This window comes from Haliotis cracherodii, unplaced genomic scaffold (genome assembly GCF_022045235.1).
Source record: "Haliotis cracherodii isolate W230 unplaced genomic scaffold, xgHalCrac1.p SCAF_13, whole genome shotgun sequence".
Classification (NCBI taxonomy): Eukaryota; Metazoa; Mollusca; class Gastropoda; order Lepetellida; family Haliotidae; genus Haliotis; species Haliotis cracherodii.
In genome coordinates this window covers 1,631,187-1,644,598 of record NW_027266268.1, presented here as the reverse complement: position 1 = coordinate 1,644,598, position 13,412 = coordinate 1,631,187, and the positions used below count along the sequence as shown (strand labels likewise).

At 40.7% G+C, this 13,412-nt stretch overlaps 1 protein-coding gene across 3 annotated transcripts in view; it reads right to left on the bottom strand.

Moving 5' to 3' along the window:
* Positions 1 to 13,412, bottom strand: part of LOC139459486 (retinoic acid receptor RXR-like) — a 45,585-nt gene that overhangs the window by 18,793 nt on the left and 13,380 nt on the right. Inside the window, exon 1 of one of the 3 annotated variants that reach the window (XM_071240933.1) lies at positions 3,636 to 3,763. The exons of the other annotated variants lie outside the window; for them this stretch is intronic. Coding sequence (XP_071097034.1) covers positions 3,636 to 3,654 — 19 coding nt within the window. The 5' untranslated portion in view covers positions 3,655 to 3,763. Of the gene's footprint in view, positions 1 to 3,635; positions 3,764 to 13,412 lie in introns of those variants that run through there. 3 annotated transcript variants of the gene reach the window in all.

Genomic DNA, 13,412 nt, shown 5'->3' with positions numbered 1-13,412 from the left:
TTTTCAAAGCTTCGTATGAATAACACAAACGTCTAAAAAAACTTATATTGTTTCACCGACAAAATCTGCTACAAGGTTCGTGATTGGTCAAATTTAAGCACGTAACCTAAGGCAGCCAATCAAATTACAGCAACGGTAATTTTCAGACTTTGGCGAAAGGTTTGGGTTAAATCATGTTTTTCTGAACGGTTAAGCATGGAATCGCGATCTATATTAAAAATATGGAACTTTATGGATGTATAGAGCTAGGTTACGAGCTATGACAAAGATTTCTTATGCATATATTTTGGCATTAAGACATCGTGTCCGAGCCGAGAAATCGAGGCGACGAAAGGCGAGATGTCATTTGACTGACGATTACATGCGACCGCACGAAAAGTTGGAAATAATAACTAAGATGTCAGTTTGGCAACTTTTATAGATATATTTTTGAAGATTTTATTTCTTTGTAAATAAATACGTTTCAGCACGTGAAACATCTTTATTTTGCTGTTTGACATGTTCGATGAGGACCCGTTCTCGAAGTGTGTCCGAGAATATTTTCAATAACATTGCGGGAAATCGTGTCTAGTGAATACATTTCTAATCTATAGATAAAAAAAAGATAAAATCAAATGGAATACGTATTTCAGACATTGTGAAATGTGATAGATTTAATATATGAATGATGTGACAAATAGGTTAATATAATTCTAAACTATTTTGACGTGACTTGGACGGTGACTTGTAGCTTTGAACGGCCAACAGTGTTGAAATAGTTAAACTGGTCACCACTGCGCTTTGCGTTGACAAGCTATGATGGTATTAGAGAAGGATCCCAGCAAGAAATGTCAGAGTGACTTCCCTTTACACTATCTGGTAATAAAAATGTGTTCTCTGTATATCTGACCTTATGTTTGTCATCTATTATATCAATTTTATTTAAAATTTCATTCAATAACGTTTACCTAAATTTCGGCAAAAACATGTGTCCCTCCGATACTTACAACTTCCGTTAACCCCCGTTCCATAGGTTCCGCTTAACCACATACCGTGACCACACCAAATCACATTATTCACCGCAACACTGATATTTTCTTTTGTTTCATTTTTTACAAGTCTACACATCTAGATAAACATATGTCATGGTTAACTTTTAGTGAGAAAATATGCTGAAACGTGAAAAACCTTGTCCATTTGCGTAGTTTTCCTTTGTTTACACCACGTGCTGTCATCGAAGCCACACGGAGTGTGAGAGTTACGTTCACTTTGATGAATAAATATATTTTGTCGTGTACCTCACAGTTGCACAGTTTTAGTAGTATATCTATATAATTATAAACAATATGTAAAGCCCCTGGCTGTTCTGATTTTAGTGTTTGTTTTAAAACGAGAGAAAAGTCTGGTTATGTGACAGGCTATGCAAATTAGCCCGTGGCAGTGGTGTTATGCGAAGTTATGTTACTTCTAAGAACGACTATTAATTAAAAACTAGACGTAAATTTTAAGATGTTTGCATATACTGTCTTCGAAAAATGTTTATAAATTATGTTCAGGTGAGTAATTGTAATATTTTCATTCCAAAGCTGGCAAACAACAACATAGATATTTTGAAATTGTGTCAGTCATGACACAGTCATTTATTCCTGGACGTATTTTTCCTTAATTGAGAGTCATGTACGCAAATATTCTGCATCAGGTGAAACCCTGGGTATCACACACAGTCTCTGACTCATAACCACTAGTCCATAGCCTGAGTAAGTAAAATTTCTTTTGATCTAGTAGGCTTTTGTAGCGGCCATAAAATTTCCAAGTCCCGTGATGGGATTCGAACCACAGACCTTCTGATCAGAGGTCGGACGCCTTGTCCACATGACCAAAGAGGTTAACCCCGTCAGCAGGCTGACAAGGTAAGGATGTCATCTGTAGGATGACTTCACGCCCTGCTACATACTCCCCCGTCAACAGAAGGCACGCCCCGGGCCGCATAGTAGGGTACTGAGGCTTATTTTGCTCAAATTAATATGAACATGCTCAGCCCCACGTTGGGCGCCAATGTAGCGGCCATAAAATTTCCGAGTCCCGTGATGGGATTCGAACCACGGACCTTCTGATCAGAGGTCGGACGCCTTGTCCACATGACCAAAGAGGTTAACCCCGTCAGCAGGCTGACAAGGTAAGGATGTCATCTGTAGGATGACTCCACGCCCTGCTACACTTTGTTGATAAAAAGTTTATATATGAACACTAAGCTCTGCTGAAAATGATGTCATGAATGAGACAGTTCATGCTAATAGACGCAAAAGCTTTTGGCACACACAACTTTGATTTGTTAGATGTAGCATGATGTAGATTTAATCATACAAATAAGAATTTGGAACTGAACATTTCAGGTAACTCTTAATATTGCATCTGCATGGGTTAACAATCAACAGGTTGCCTATTCATCAATGTATGGAGCATCTAGGCAGTTCAGGGGGATTGCAAAAAAGCAAAACGTAACTATTCAAATCCAGTTTTCAATTATTTTCATGGGGTTATTGGTTTTATATTTAGTACTTATTTACTACTAGATCTATAGGGAGTTACAAGTTATAGGCATGAAAAGGGTCCACTATTCAGTAGCCGCACTCTAGAAAAATGTCTTTCAGTCTAGCGAGCTCAGCAAATACAAGACCATCAGAATAGCCCAACAAAATTTACTGAAAATTTGCATAAGCAAAGAAAACTGACATGTTAACATGGTTCAGGGATTGCAAACGATTATCCTGATCTCAATTCAAGACAGTTCTTACATTGTTACATTGAGATTAATACAGACAAGTAGTTAATGTAACAACTAGTATTAAATACCTATTTTTTTAAAAACCAACTTGTCCCAGATGATGAGACGAGTGGCCATTCCTAAACCACAGTTTGAAATCAACATAAAGCTTATAAATTCAGGAGGTATATGTCAACTCTATAGCAGATTAAACCAAGATTGAATTCATTACTGTGGCACAAGGTATAAAAAAGAACTGTTATTTCTGTGTTGATTACAGTCCAGCTCCCTACCATGAACACATCCATATTAGCTCCCTACCATGAATACATCCATATTGACTTGTGTCTAAACAGGCCTGAATATGGTTTGCCTAAGTAACGAAATGTCACTCTTTAAAGTTTGATATGTAGGAGTAATTACACTGAATATGGATAAATAGTTTTCTCTTTCAAAATAATAACCACTGAATTTGTATTGCTGGATATTTTTTTCACAGAATAGTAGTGGAAATGAGGCCATTCACGGCCGCCATCCTTTTCTCGTCTGTGCCGAGAGGACGGAGCTGGCTGGCTAAGCCAGGCTAGACAATGTGAAACTATTCGTAATGGGTTCATGAAACGTTGAAGCAATTTCCACACATTTCCTGATTGACAGTGCCTACATGACTTTGGTTGTTTATGCACAGATAACCGATCAAGTGAATTTCGGCCACTGTGTCCCGCAGCCACAGGTGAACTGCACCAAATCAACGGTGTAGCTCAGTGCGCGAACTCTATTGACTCCAAGATGGCGGAGAGCGTGTTGATGTGGAATTTGTCTGATTAACATGTTTTAGAACTTCTAACAATCTGCAACAAAAGCGTTGTTACAACTATTATATCTTTCTTACCCATATCGCTGTGTTCCATATTGGGCCGCTGGACAATTTATCGCCCGAAATGGACTTTTGATTCGTTTTCTACCTTCGCGATTTCCAAAAATGTCTGGCCTAGATTACCTCGGTCATGCAGATACGACTTCTACTACCCATAATGCATCACGAATTTGCACGTCAATTGTAGGCTTGTAATAATTTCTTAGTTGAAATTAAAGCTTTAACTCCAGAAAGAGTATATTTTCCATAACTAGACGTCACAGAAAGTTGAATACCGGTAGCGAATGCAACATAGTTTAATGTTTCGAGATGCAATAGGATATGTCGGAGTGGGGTGAGTGTGTCAACAGGTCATAGGGTCAAAGTTCAACACCAAGTTCACACTGACCCATAATTGAACATGGTTTGCGGCAAAGAGCAGCCGCGTTGCATATATAAATGTATAAGTACTTGCAATTCGAGTGTACAGTCCAATTATATACATATATATATATAATTTAAAGCAAAACTAAAACGCTGAATACCTTCTCCGACATGTTTCATTCGTTTCATTTGGGAGAATTATACGACTGAAACATTTTGGAGGACTTGGATTCTCAGTCGCAGGTGTAGGAGAATGCATGGTTTTCTGTTTCGCTTCGGAATTTTCTTATGTTATGTGTATCGTCAGGTAGCTCGAGGTGGAAGCTTTTCTTTTATCTAACATTTATATCATTAGTTGTATCAATTTATGTATATCATTGTGTGGAATTGGCACAAGTCCTTGTCAAACTGCCCAATATGTATGGTGTCACGAGGACAACAGTAGTAGAAATTTGTCATTTTTAAGGGTTTTGCTAAATGTTATCATCATAAGGACTGGTGGATTAAAACTGATAGTTTCTACCGCTGGTGGAAGTAAGGACTTTACCATTACTCGACTGAGTTGACCGCCAACACAACATTTCACAAAAGTGGGATACAACGTTTGTGAACCAACGTTTGCCCACACAGCGAACCTTAGCAAATACAGTCAGTAATGATAGAAAATGTGTTTTGTGGGCGAAAGCTGCATAGGAAGTGAATCAAAACTCGTCATTGAAGAAAAACAATATAATTTCTTATTACCAATCGGCGATTTCTTCTATGACATTTCCACCACCCACCCCATACAATTTTGGATATAAATCCTTTCAGATATTGAAAAAGAGACCTCATGATTAAATATATATTCAAATATATGCTAATTGTTTCAACGATTCAACACACCGTGCTACGGCCTCTATACATGCTCCGTGTGGCAGAATGCAAGGGAAGGGGGAGTAAGGCTGCACACACATACGTTCTCACACAGATTATTAGACATGCTTATACACATCGCATCATACTAATATCGATGATGGCATACAGGTTAATTGTCTGTTATATATTCATGGATCCACCACGGCTGATAACAAGAAAACAGGGTCCTCCCTACCCCCCGGCTTGTTGTACATAAGAAGTTTGTTTCTTTATACAGTAGTGAATAACACATGGAAGTTAATGTTAACTACAAGAAAAAGAGTCTTTAAAGCCTTAAGAAAAGATAGGCACCAAACTCGTCTCCATCGCAGACACTATGCACTAAATACAATAACATGGATCAAGGGCCGTAAGTGTGTAAAAACAAAATAATTCACCAATTTTCGAAATCAGTGTTGACAAGTTTCTTTTAAATAAGCACGCAAACTTTCATTCATATAACTTCAGCAGTTTTTGAGAAAACGTGTCCCCATTTCACGCAGTAGGCACAAAGTTGATAAGCATGGAACAAGGACCATAACTCTGTAAAAATGAATTTAAGACACCATTTTCGAACATCCGTGAAGATCCGGGGTAGAATAGATCTTCAGCAACCTGTTCTTTCTGTTAAGGACGACTATGCTTGCCGTAATTAAGAGGCTACTAACGGAATCGGGTGGTCAGACTCGCTGACTTGGTTGATGAATGTCACCGTGTTTCAATTGCGTGGATCGATGCTCATGATGTCAATCATTGGATTGTCTGGTCCAGACTCGATTATTTACAGACCACCGTCATATAGCTGGAATATCGCCGAGTGTGGCGTTAAACAAAAACACCCCAAAACAAATCGAACACATTTGAGATCGTGACCAGTACTATCAGTGTGTAAAACTATCTGAGAGAGGAGTTTGATATGTTGAACACCACCCTTATAAAAATGCTTGATCCAACCTTGCCAGTGGTTTGCACAGTATTCAACATGCCATCCAGCTGTGAGAGTATGTAATGCACTTTGACAGTTCAAGGTGAACACATACATATTGTAGTTTGTTGGTAGTCCACTGCGGGCTGTACAGTTGCAGTATCCAGCCATGTTGACTAACATATAGTCTATGACATCTGTTATTACACAATACATTCTTCTCCTACAAAGCTATCAAGATACTGATAATAGAGCTGGCTAGACTTGTTTTTTTATATTCTGGTTTGGTTTTCTTTCATAAAACCTTCCCCAGTCATGGCGAAGAACTGCCATTGAGCGGGGAGGGAAACTCACAAGCACGCTTTTATGACAGCCCGTATGTTCAAGCATTGAAATGCATCACAGTAGCCTGCGAGATTCACTCCGAACTTAATAATATGAATGTAGAGCAGTTACTGTATATATACTTCATCAGTGAAAAATTATGAATTATACTCGTTTATACGACTTGTGTATATGGTATATATATCATTTCATCCACGCAGTTGACCACACGTGACGAGGCATGCATGCAGCACGAGGCAGGAGAGGCGGCATGTTTTGCACGATTGCGTTTTGCTGTGCAGAGCCAATAATGCTCACGACGCAATGGCCAATCAGGCAACGGAGATTAACAACAGGGGTGGAGCCTGACATGATAATCGTTCTGTATTCTAAGTTGCCACTAATATCTGTTAATTCCAGTTTGGAATAGTATCCGTGCATGGCAGTAGACCCATAAAGAAATAACGCACTTTCACGTGAATTCAGAGATGTACAGAAAGTTCACGACAACGTGGACCTGGAGTAAGACGATGATAACTTGCTTGATAAAGGTGTTAGGATCTACACCGAAACGTCGCACTAATTGTAATAAAGAAGTTGTTCATCCATAGAACTCGTCTTACTTCATCACACCAACTTCTAAATGCCACTGAAAGAAGTTAAACGTGGACCTGATATAGCACTGATAGGTACCAATTACTTAGCTCTGATTACTTAAGTGTTGGCTTCCATTGTCTATTGCTAATCACCTATCAGCGCCAATCATCTGTTGGCTTCCTTTGATAGCTTGTACCCTTTGTTAATTTCCACCTTTTGTTATCTTATTAACTTTGTTGTCCTTACATGTACATATATATGCTCTCTGCCTCATGGCATTCCTTCACCTGATGAAGGAGTAAGCATATACTCCGAAACGTTGTGTTCCTCATAATAAAGAAGTTGACATCCATATATTCTCTTCCTTGAGAATGTTATGTTTTGTTTGCATGATTCAGAATCGCCTGTTTGGTCGAAAAGATTATTTGTTTTAAGCTTCCTGTATTTGTCGTTGATGCAGTTCCAGCTACATGTAGATCTACTACAAAACAACAACAAAAGCAGCGGTAGCCAGTCTCCGGTGACCAGCTAGCATGGGCTGAGAGAATGGACAACCCTGGAGCAATCACCGGTAACCCATATACCAGGTTGGTTGATGAGTCAAACAGTTTGTTGTGGACATGACCTGATATCATACGGGCATATCCAGGCACAAAATGTGAGTCAGCAAAATCAGTAGTAGCAAGTCAGTAAAATAAGCAGGGGCCTGAGGAAAGTGCAGAGGTATGACACCATGTAACCCCCGCAACAACAATAAAAAAATCACTTTTACACTTGTTTTGTTTGTTGTTGTTTAACGCCGCACTCAGCAATATTCCAGCTATATGACGGCGGACGCTCAGAAGTAGTCAGTCAACTCTTACATGCTTCATCGCGGAAAAGGCGATCCACGGACAATCATGGGTGTTATCGTCGATAAAAGGAGTAATTGAGAAATCATGTGAATATGTTGCTTCTACTTTCGGAATGCAAGTGATTGGCCAGTGGATTCCTGACTCGGAATCAATTGAAAGAACAATAGCGTGACGTCATAATAATGGTTTACTGGTGCCGGAAATGAGTCTGCAGTGATTTGGACAGGGCATGCAGTGTGACAGAAGGATCTAGAAAACTTCGCCTAACGAAACAAGAATTGAGTGTTTAGTGTCTTATGTTACTGTACCAGTAACGTATGTCGAATGAAAACACGCACGCACGCACACGCACGCACGCACACACGCACACGCGCACGCACACGCGCACTCACCCCACCCCACCCCGCCCCACATACACTAGATTAGAGCGCAAGCTGGTATGGATTTTACATGCTTGCACGATATATATGTTGACTGTTTCAATGATACCAGTTGTCTATTGTGTAACTCACGATCGACGTTGTGAAAAGAGCGCGGGACCCCATACGTATTTTTTACCTGGAAGTTGTACTAAATGTGCACAGGGCACAGACATATGCAGCATTGTTAGAGAGCCTGTAGTATGTAGACATATGCAGCATTGTTACGTAGCCTGTAGACATATGCAGCATTGTTACGTAGCCTGTAGTACGTAGACATATGCAGCATTGTTAGAGAGCCTGTAGTATGTAGACATATGCAGCATTGTTACGTAGCCTGTAGACATATGCAGCATTGTTACGTAGCCTGTAGACATATGCAGCATTGTTACGTAGCCTGTAGTACGTAGACATATGCAGCATTGTTACATAGCGCATACTGCGCGGACCTGCAACATCGTCACATAACGGTATGCCGTATACAGAGAGGCAGCATTAGCGTCAACAAAACATTCTCACACAACATAATGTTCGTACATCAGCTCTGAATGCACGACATAAACATTGGTCTTAAGTGCGGATAATACAAGCAAAAATAATAATCGTATTATCAAACTTGTTCCTTTGACTTCTTGTCACTGTCATGCTATCTATTTTATGATAACAACCCGTTAGTTGTTCCGCGGCCCTTGAAGTGGGCCTATATAGCACGGCTGATCGCGAGAAGTACTTCACTACACACACTCATCTGAAGGAAAGGAGCTGAGCAGAAGGTATTAATGGCTGATAAAGGCATCAATTCTCAGATAACCGTGCAAGATGAACCGACCATTGCCTCTACATTTGCATGTAATCAGTAAATCTAGCCTAACCAAACATATGCCAAATATCTAGAATAGCTCCAGTAGTAGTAGATATCTGCTACAGCGGGTCATGGCATATTTGAATGGCTCAGGTCATTCGGTACAGCCAGGGGGACACTGAGTACCTGCAGCTCACACACACCACATTTTCCACCCTCACACACTAGATACGTTTGCATCGCGTTCAACATAACAGTAGTGTTGTAGGTGAGGAGGCGCCTTATTGCAGAGTGGCCGCCGACAAAGTGGCGGTAGTGGAGTAGCTTTCCATGACAGCTGCCGCCTCCCTGACACAAGGGGTGGGGGATCAAGCATGCCAACAAGGGCAGCTCAAACTACACATTCGTAATAGACCATACAAAAGCTTCTTCCCAGCCAATCAGCGGCGCCTGTTACAAAGTATGCAGCCAATTACAGCCACACTCTTTCGAGCGGTGGAGTGAGGGTTAGTTATACGCAGCCTTTCCTGTTGCGACAACATCAAATCTAACCATAGCTCCCAGGGTGGTGAACACATCTACTTTTTCAAAAAACGGGCCTTTGATGACGACATCCACTCTCAGATATATCCCTGCTTCTTCGATATAATCATTAGGTCTGCTCCGAAATGATAAAACAATGTGTGTTTTTTTATTATCGCCACATGTAAAACACATCTGGGTAAAACTAACCATTTGTATCCTTGTCAACCTTTTGTCAATTTTCATCCAAATTTTCACTGCATAAAATAACGACTGATAAGAAATGCTATAAGATTGTGTGTACATCGGTTTGATGAAATGACGGACTGTTTCGTGGCCTCTGGTACTGTGTATGATGATGGAGTGTCATGTCGGAACAGAAATAGGCCTTTTGTTAAATACTTTGGTGTGTATGACTAGAAATAATATGTTTACCGTATCATTAATTTATTCACTACACCCAGAAGCGGCGGGCTAGAGCTACAGCCCGATGGCACCGTGGACACACCACCTACAGTGAAATATCCCAAACTTCTTGATCTCCTTTCCAGTGTTTTTGTTCTGTGTGCGTGCGTGGACGGGGTGGCGACAGTACAAAAGAACGGCATATTTGGAATAGAATTGTTCCTTGAGCAGTGTAATTATTTGCTAGCCAGGCTGAAGGTTTGCGACATCAGTTGACGTGTGGTTTCACTGCCTGTGGGAAAACTTGCTTTATGACATAAGTGACGGGGTTTATTCAGTTTTACATAACTGCTGGATGGTCACAGCGAACACCCGCCCCATGATATATGCGTGGCGGCAGTGGTAGGTGAATTACGTCCTTCCAGGTCGGACTTAGTATCGAAGGGTGTTCTCACCGTTCACACGTGCACCCTGCCGCACTTCTACCTCACGTGCTGCATATCGCCAACTATCTTTATTCAAGGGGGGGATTATTCAGCCGTCATAAAACATAATGTGCTGTTGTGGCCAAACAATTGTGACAAATTTGCGGGGAGTAATCAAACGGTTGTTTTCCGAGAGACATATGGTAAGAGCGTGCCATGCACGTGCACTCTGAACATAATCATTTAGAAAACATTCGTATTTCAAAGTAAAGGTCATATTCACTGAATCTCGGGTAAATCCTTTAAAGTTATATTTAATGGACCGATATGGGCTTATTCCGCCTGATATGAAGCAATGGATCGACATGAGGCTGAAGCTCGCAGTGGCGAACAGAAGTGCGCTTAGCGCTACAAAATGGCATTTTAAACTTTTCTAATGAACTCTTTGATGGGACTTCAATCATCGATTTTTTTTCACTCTGTAATCACTTTAATTGTTTTCAGCAATCGTCGAACAATGACGAGGAAGCCAGGAAAGATGGAATCACGTGGAATGGAAGGAATTACAGATTTGTGTGATTCCCAGTGAGGACAGTCTGTCAGTGTCGGTGTGTGCAAGTGCGCTGAATTACTCAGCCTAAATCACTTGTTTGGCGTCGCCGTTATTAATCAGATTCTTTTGTTATCTGAGGCTCATTGGTTGCTTGGGGCCGGGTAAATGGACAAGTCAGACACGTGGATTTAGATTCCATAGTTCCAACATTGAGATGCGGCATATGTAGCAGTCAGACTGTCCTTGTTATAGATGAACGCAAACTCCATTCAAATAAATGTCTGTATGTAACGAGATAAATTACACAAAAAATCACTAACCCTATCTATCTTACCACAAAACATCACCAACCTTATCTAGCTTACCACAAAACACCACCAACCTTATCCAGCTTACAACAAAACATCACCAACCTTATCTAGCTTACCACAAAACATCACCAACCTTACCTATCTTACAACAAAACATCACCAACCTTATCTAGCTTACCACAAAACATCACCAACCTTATCTATCTTACAACAAAACATCACCAACCTTATCTAGCTTACCACAAAACATCACTGACCCTATCTAGCTTACCACAAAACATCACTGACCCTATCTAGCTTACCACAAAACATCACTGACCCTATCTAGCTTATCACAAAACATCACTAACCTTATCTAGCTTACCACAAAACATCACCAACCCTATCTAGCTTACATCAAAACATAACCAGCCCTACCTATCTTACCACAAAACATCACCAGCCCTATCTATCGTAGCACAAAACATCACCAGTCCTATCTATCTTACCACAAAACATAACCAGCCCTATCTATCTTACCACAAAACATCACATATCCTATCTAGCGTACCAAAAAAAACATCACCAGTCCTATCTATCTTACCACAAAACATCACCAGTCCAATCTATCTTACCACTAAACCCCCACCAGTCCTATCTATCTTACCACAAAAGATCACCAGCCCTATCTATCTTACCACAAAACATCATCAGTCCAATCTATCTTACCACAAAACATAACCAGACCAATCTATCTTGCAAAAAAAACATAACCAGCCCAATCTATCTTACCACAAAACATCACAAATCCTATCTATCTTACCACAAAACATCACCAGTCATATCTACCTTACCACAAAACATCACCAGTTATATCTACCTTACCACAAAACATCACCAGTCCTATCTATCTTACCACACAACATCACCAGTCCTATCTATCTTACCACAAAACCCCCACCAGTCCCATCTATCTTACCTCAAAACATCACCAGTCCTATCTATCTTGCCATGAAACATCACAAGCCCAATCTATCTTCCCACAAAACATCACCAGTCCTATCTATCTTACCACAAAAACCCCACCAGTCCCATCTATCTCACCACAAAAAAAACACTAGTCCCATCTATCTTACCACAAAACATCACCAGCCCAATCTATCTTACCTCAAAACATCACCAGTCCTATCTATCTTACCACAAAAACCCCACCAGTCCCATCTATCTCACCACAAAACCCCACCAGTCCCATCTATCTTACCACAAAACATCACCAGTCCTATCTATCTTACCACAAAAACCCCACCAGTCCCATCTATCTCACCACAAAACATCACCCTCCTGGAGACATGCTACTTTAACACCGACATTGGTAGCGAATATTTATGGCATTTCGCATGCAAGGATCAAAGCTAAAGACAATGTCACGATTTCACGGTGGTATTCTGTTAAACCCTCACTATTTTATAAGTTAATCAGAATATTATCAATGTATCCAATTTTAGTATAATGTTTTTATATCTCACGTTATGATACCACACATGAGTTTGGTGAAATCTGGCATCGATATATTGATTTAACAAAACAATTGTGAACAGTAATAGAGCTACATCTTAATGAAATTGTTCCATTACGAGGAGGGATTGGCGGATTTGGTCCACCAAAGTATTGATGCTGTGTTTATAAAGCTTACAGTGACGTTTGTCAGACCATCAACACAGTGGAGTTTCCCTCACAGAGCCACGTGCAGCTTAGATCGCGACACAGGCGGCCTGGTGCCCCGTCCCCCACACCTTGACTGCAGCGCCTCGCGAGATTGTAACAAGCCTGTTGGTCTGTGTAACACCGCCCCTACGCGAGCAAATGGTTCAAAATCAAAATTGATGTTGGGCATGTTGACGTAATGGAGGAGGGTGGGTGAATCAGATGGCCACCACAACACCATGGTACTCCACAAACTATGGCAATCTGTGCAGGAACAACACGGCGTCTGAACACCAGCCAGACAGACACCACGACGAAGCTGTAACGCAGTCTGATATGAAGCATCAAACCGACCCACAGACTACAAATACTGATGCCCACTGAAGATGACGTGAACAAATGAAAGTCTTTAAAAGTTGGCATGACATGATACATAGGAGAGCCAATAAAATGTACACAACAAGGGATAGTGTAAATAAAGAATATCGTTACGTCGAAGAGTCTCCAGTATAGACTGAAACAGAACAGTAACACATCAGCAGCGTTGGAGGTGTCAGGCGACAGTTTAGCAACACAACAATGCAAGCACGCACATTTTAAAGTTTCATAGGAGGTCGGGCAATTCTACCATTTAGAATCCTGCAATCTGATTGGTCCGCCAGCACATTAAACCCACATGCACAAAGCAATCTTAGTGCCACAACCATTGCAA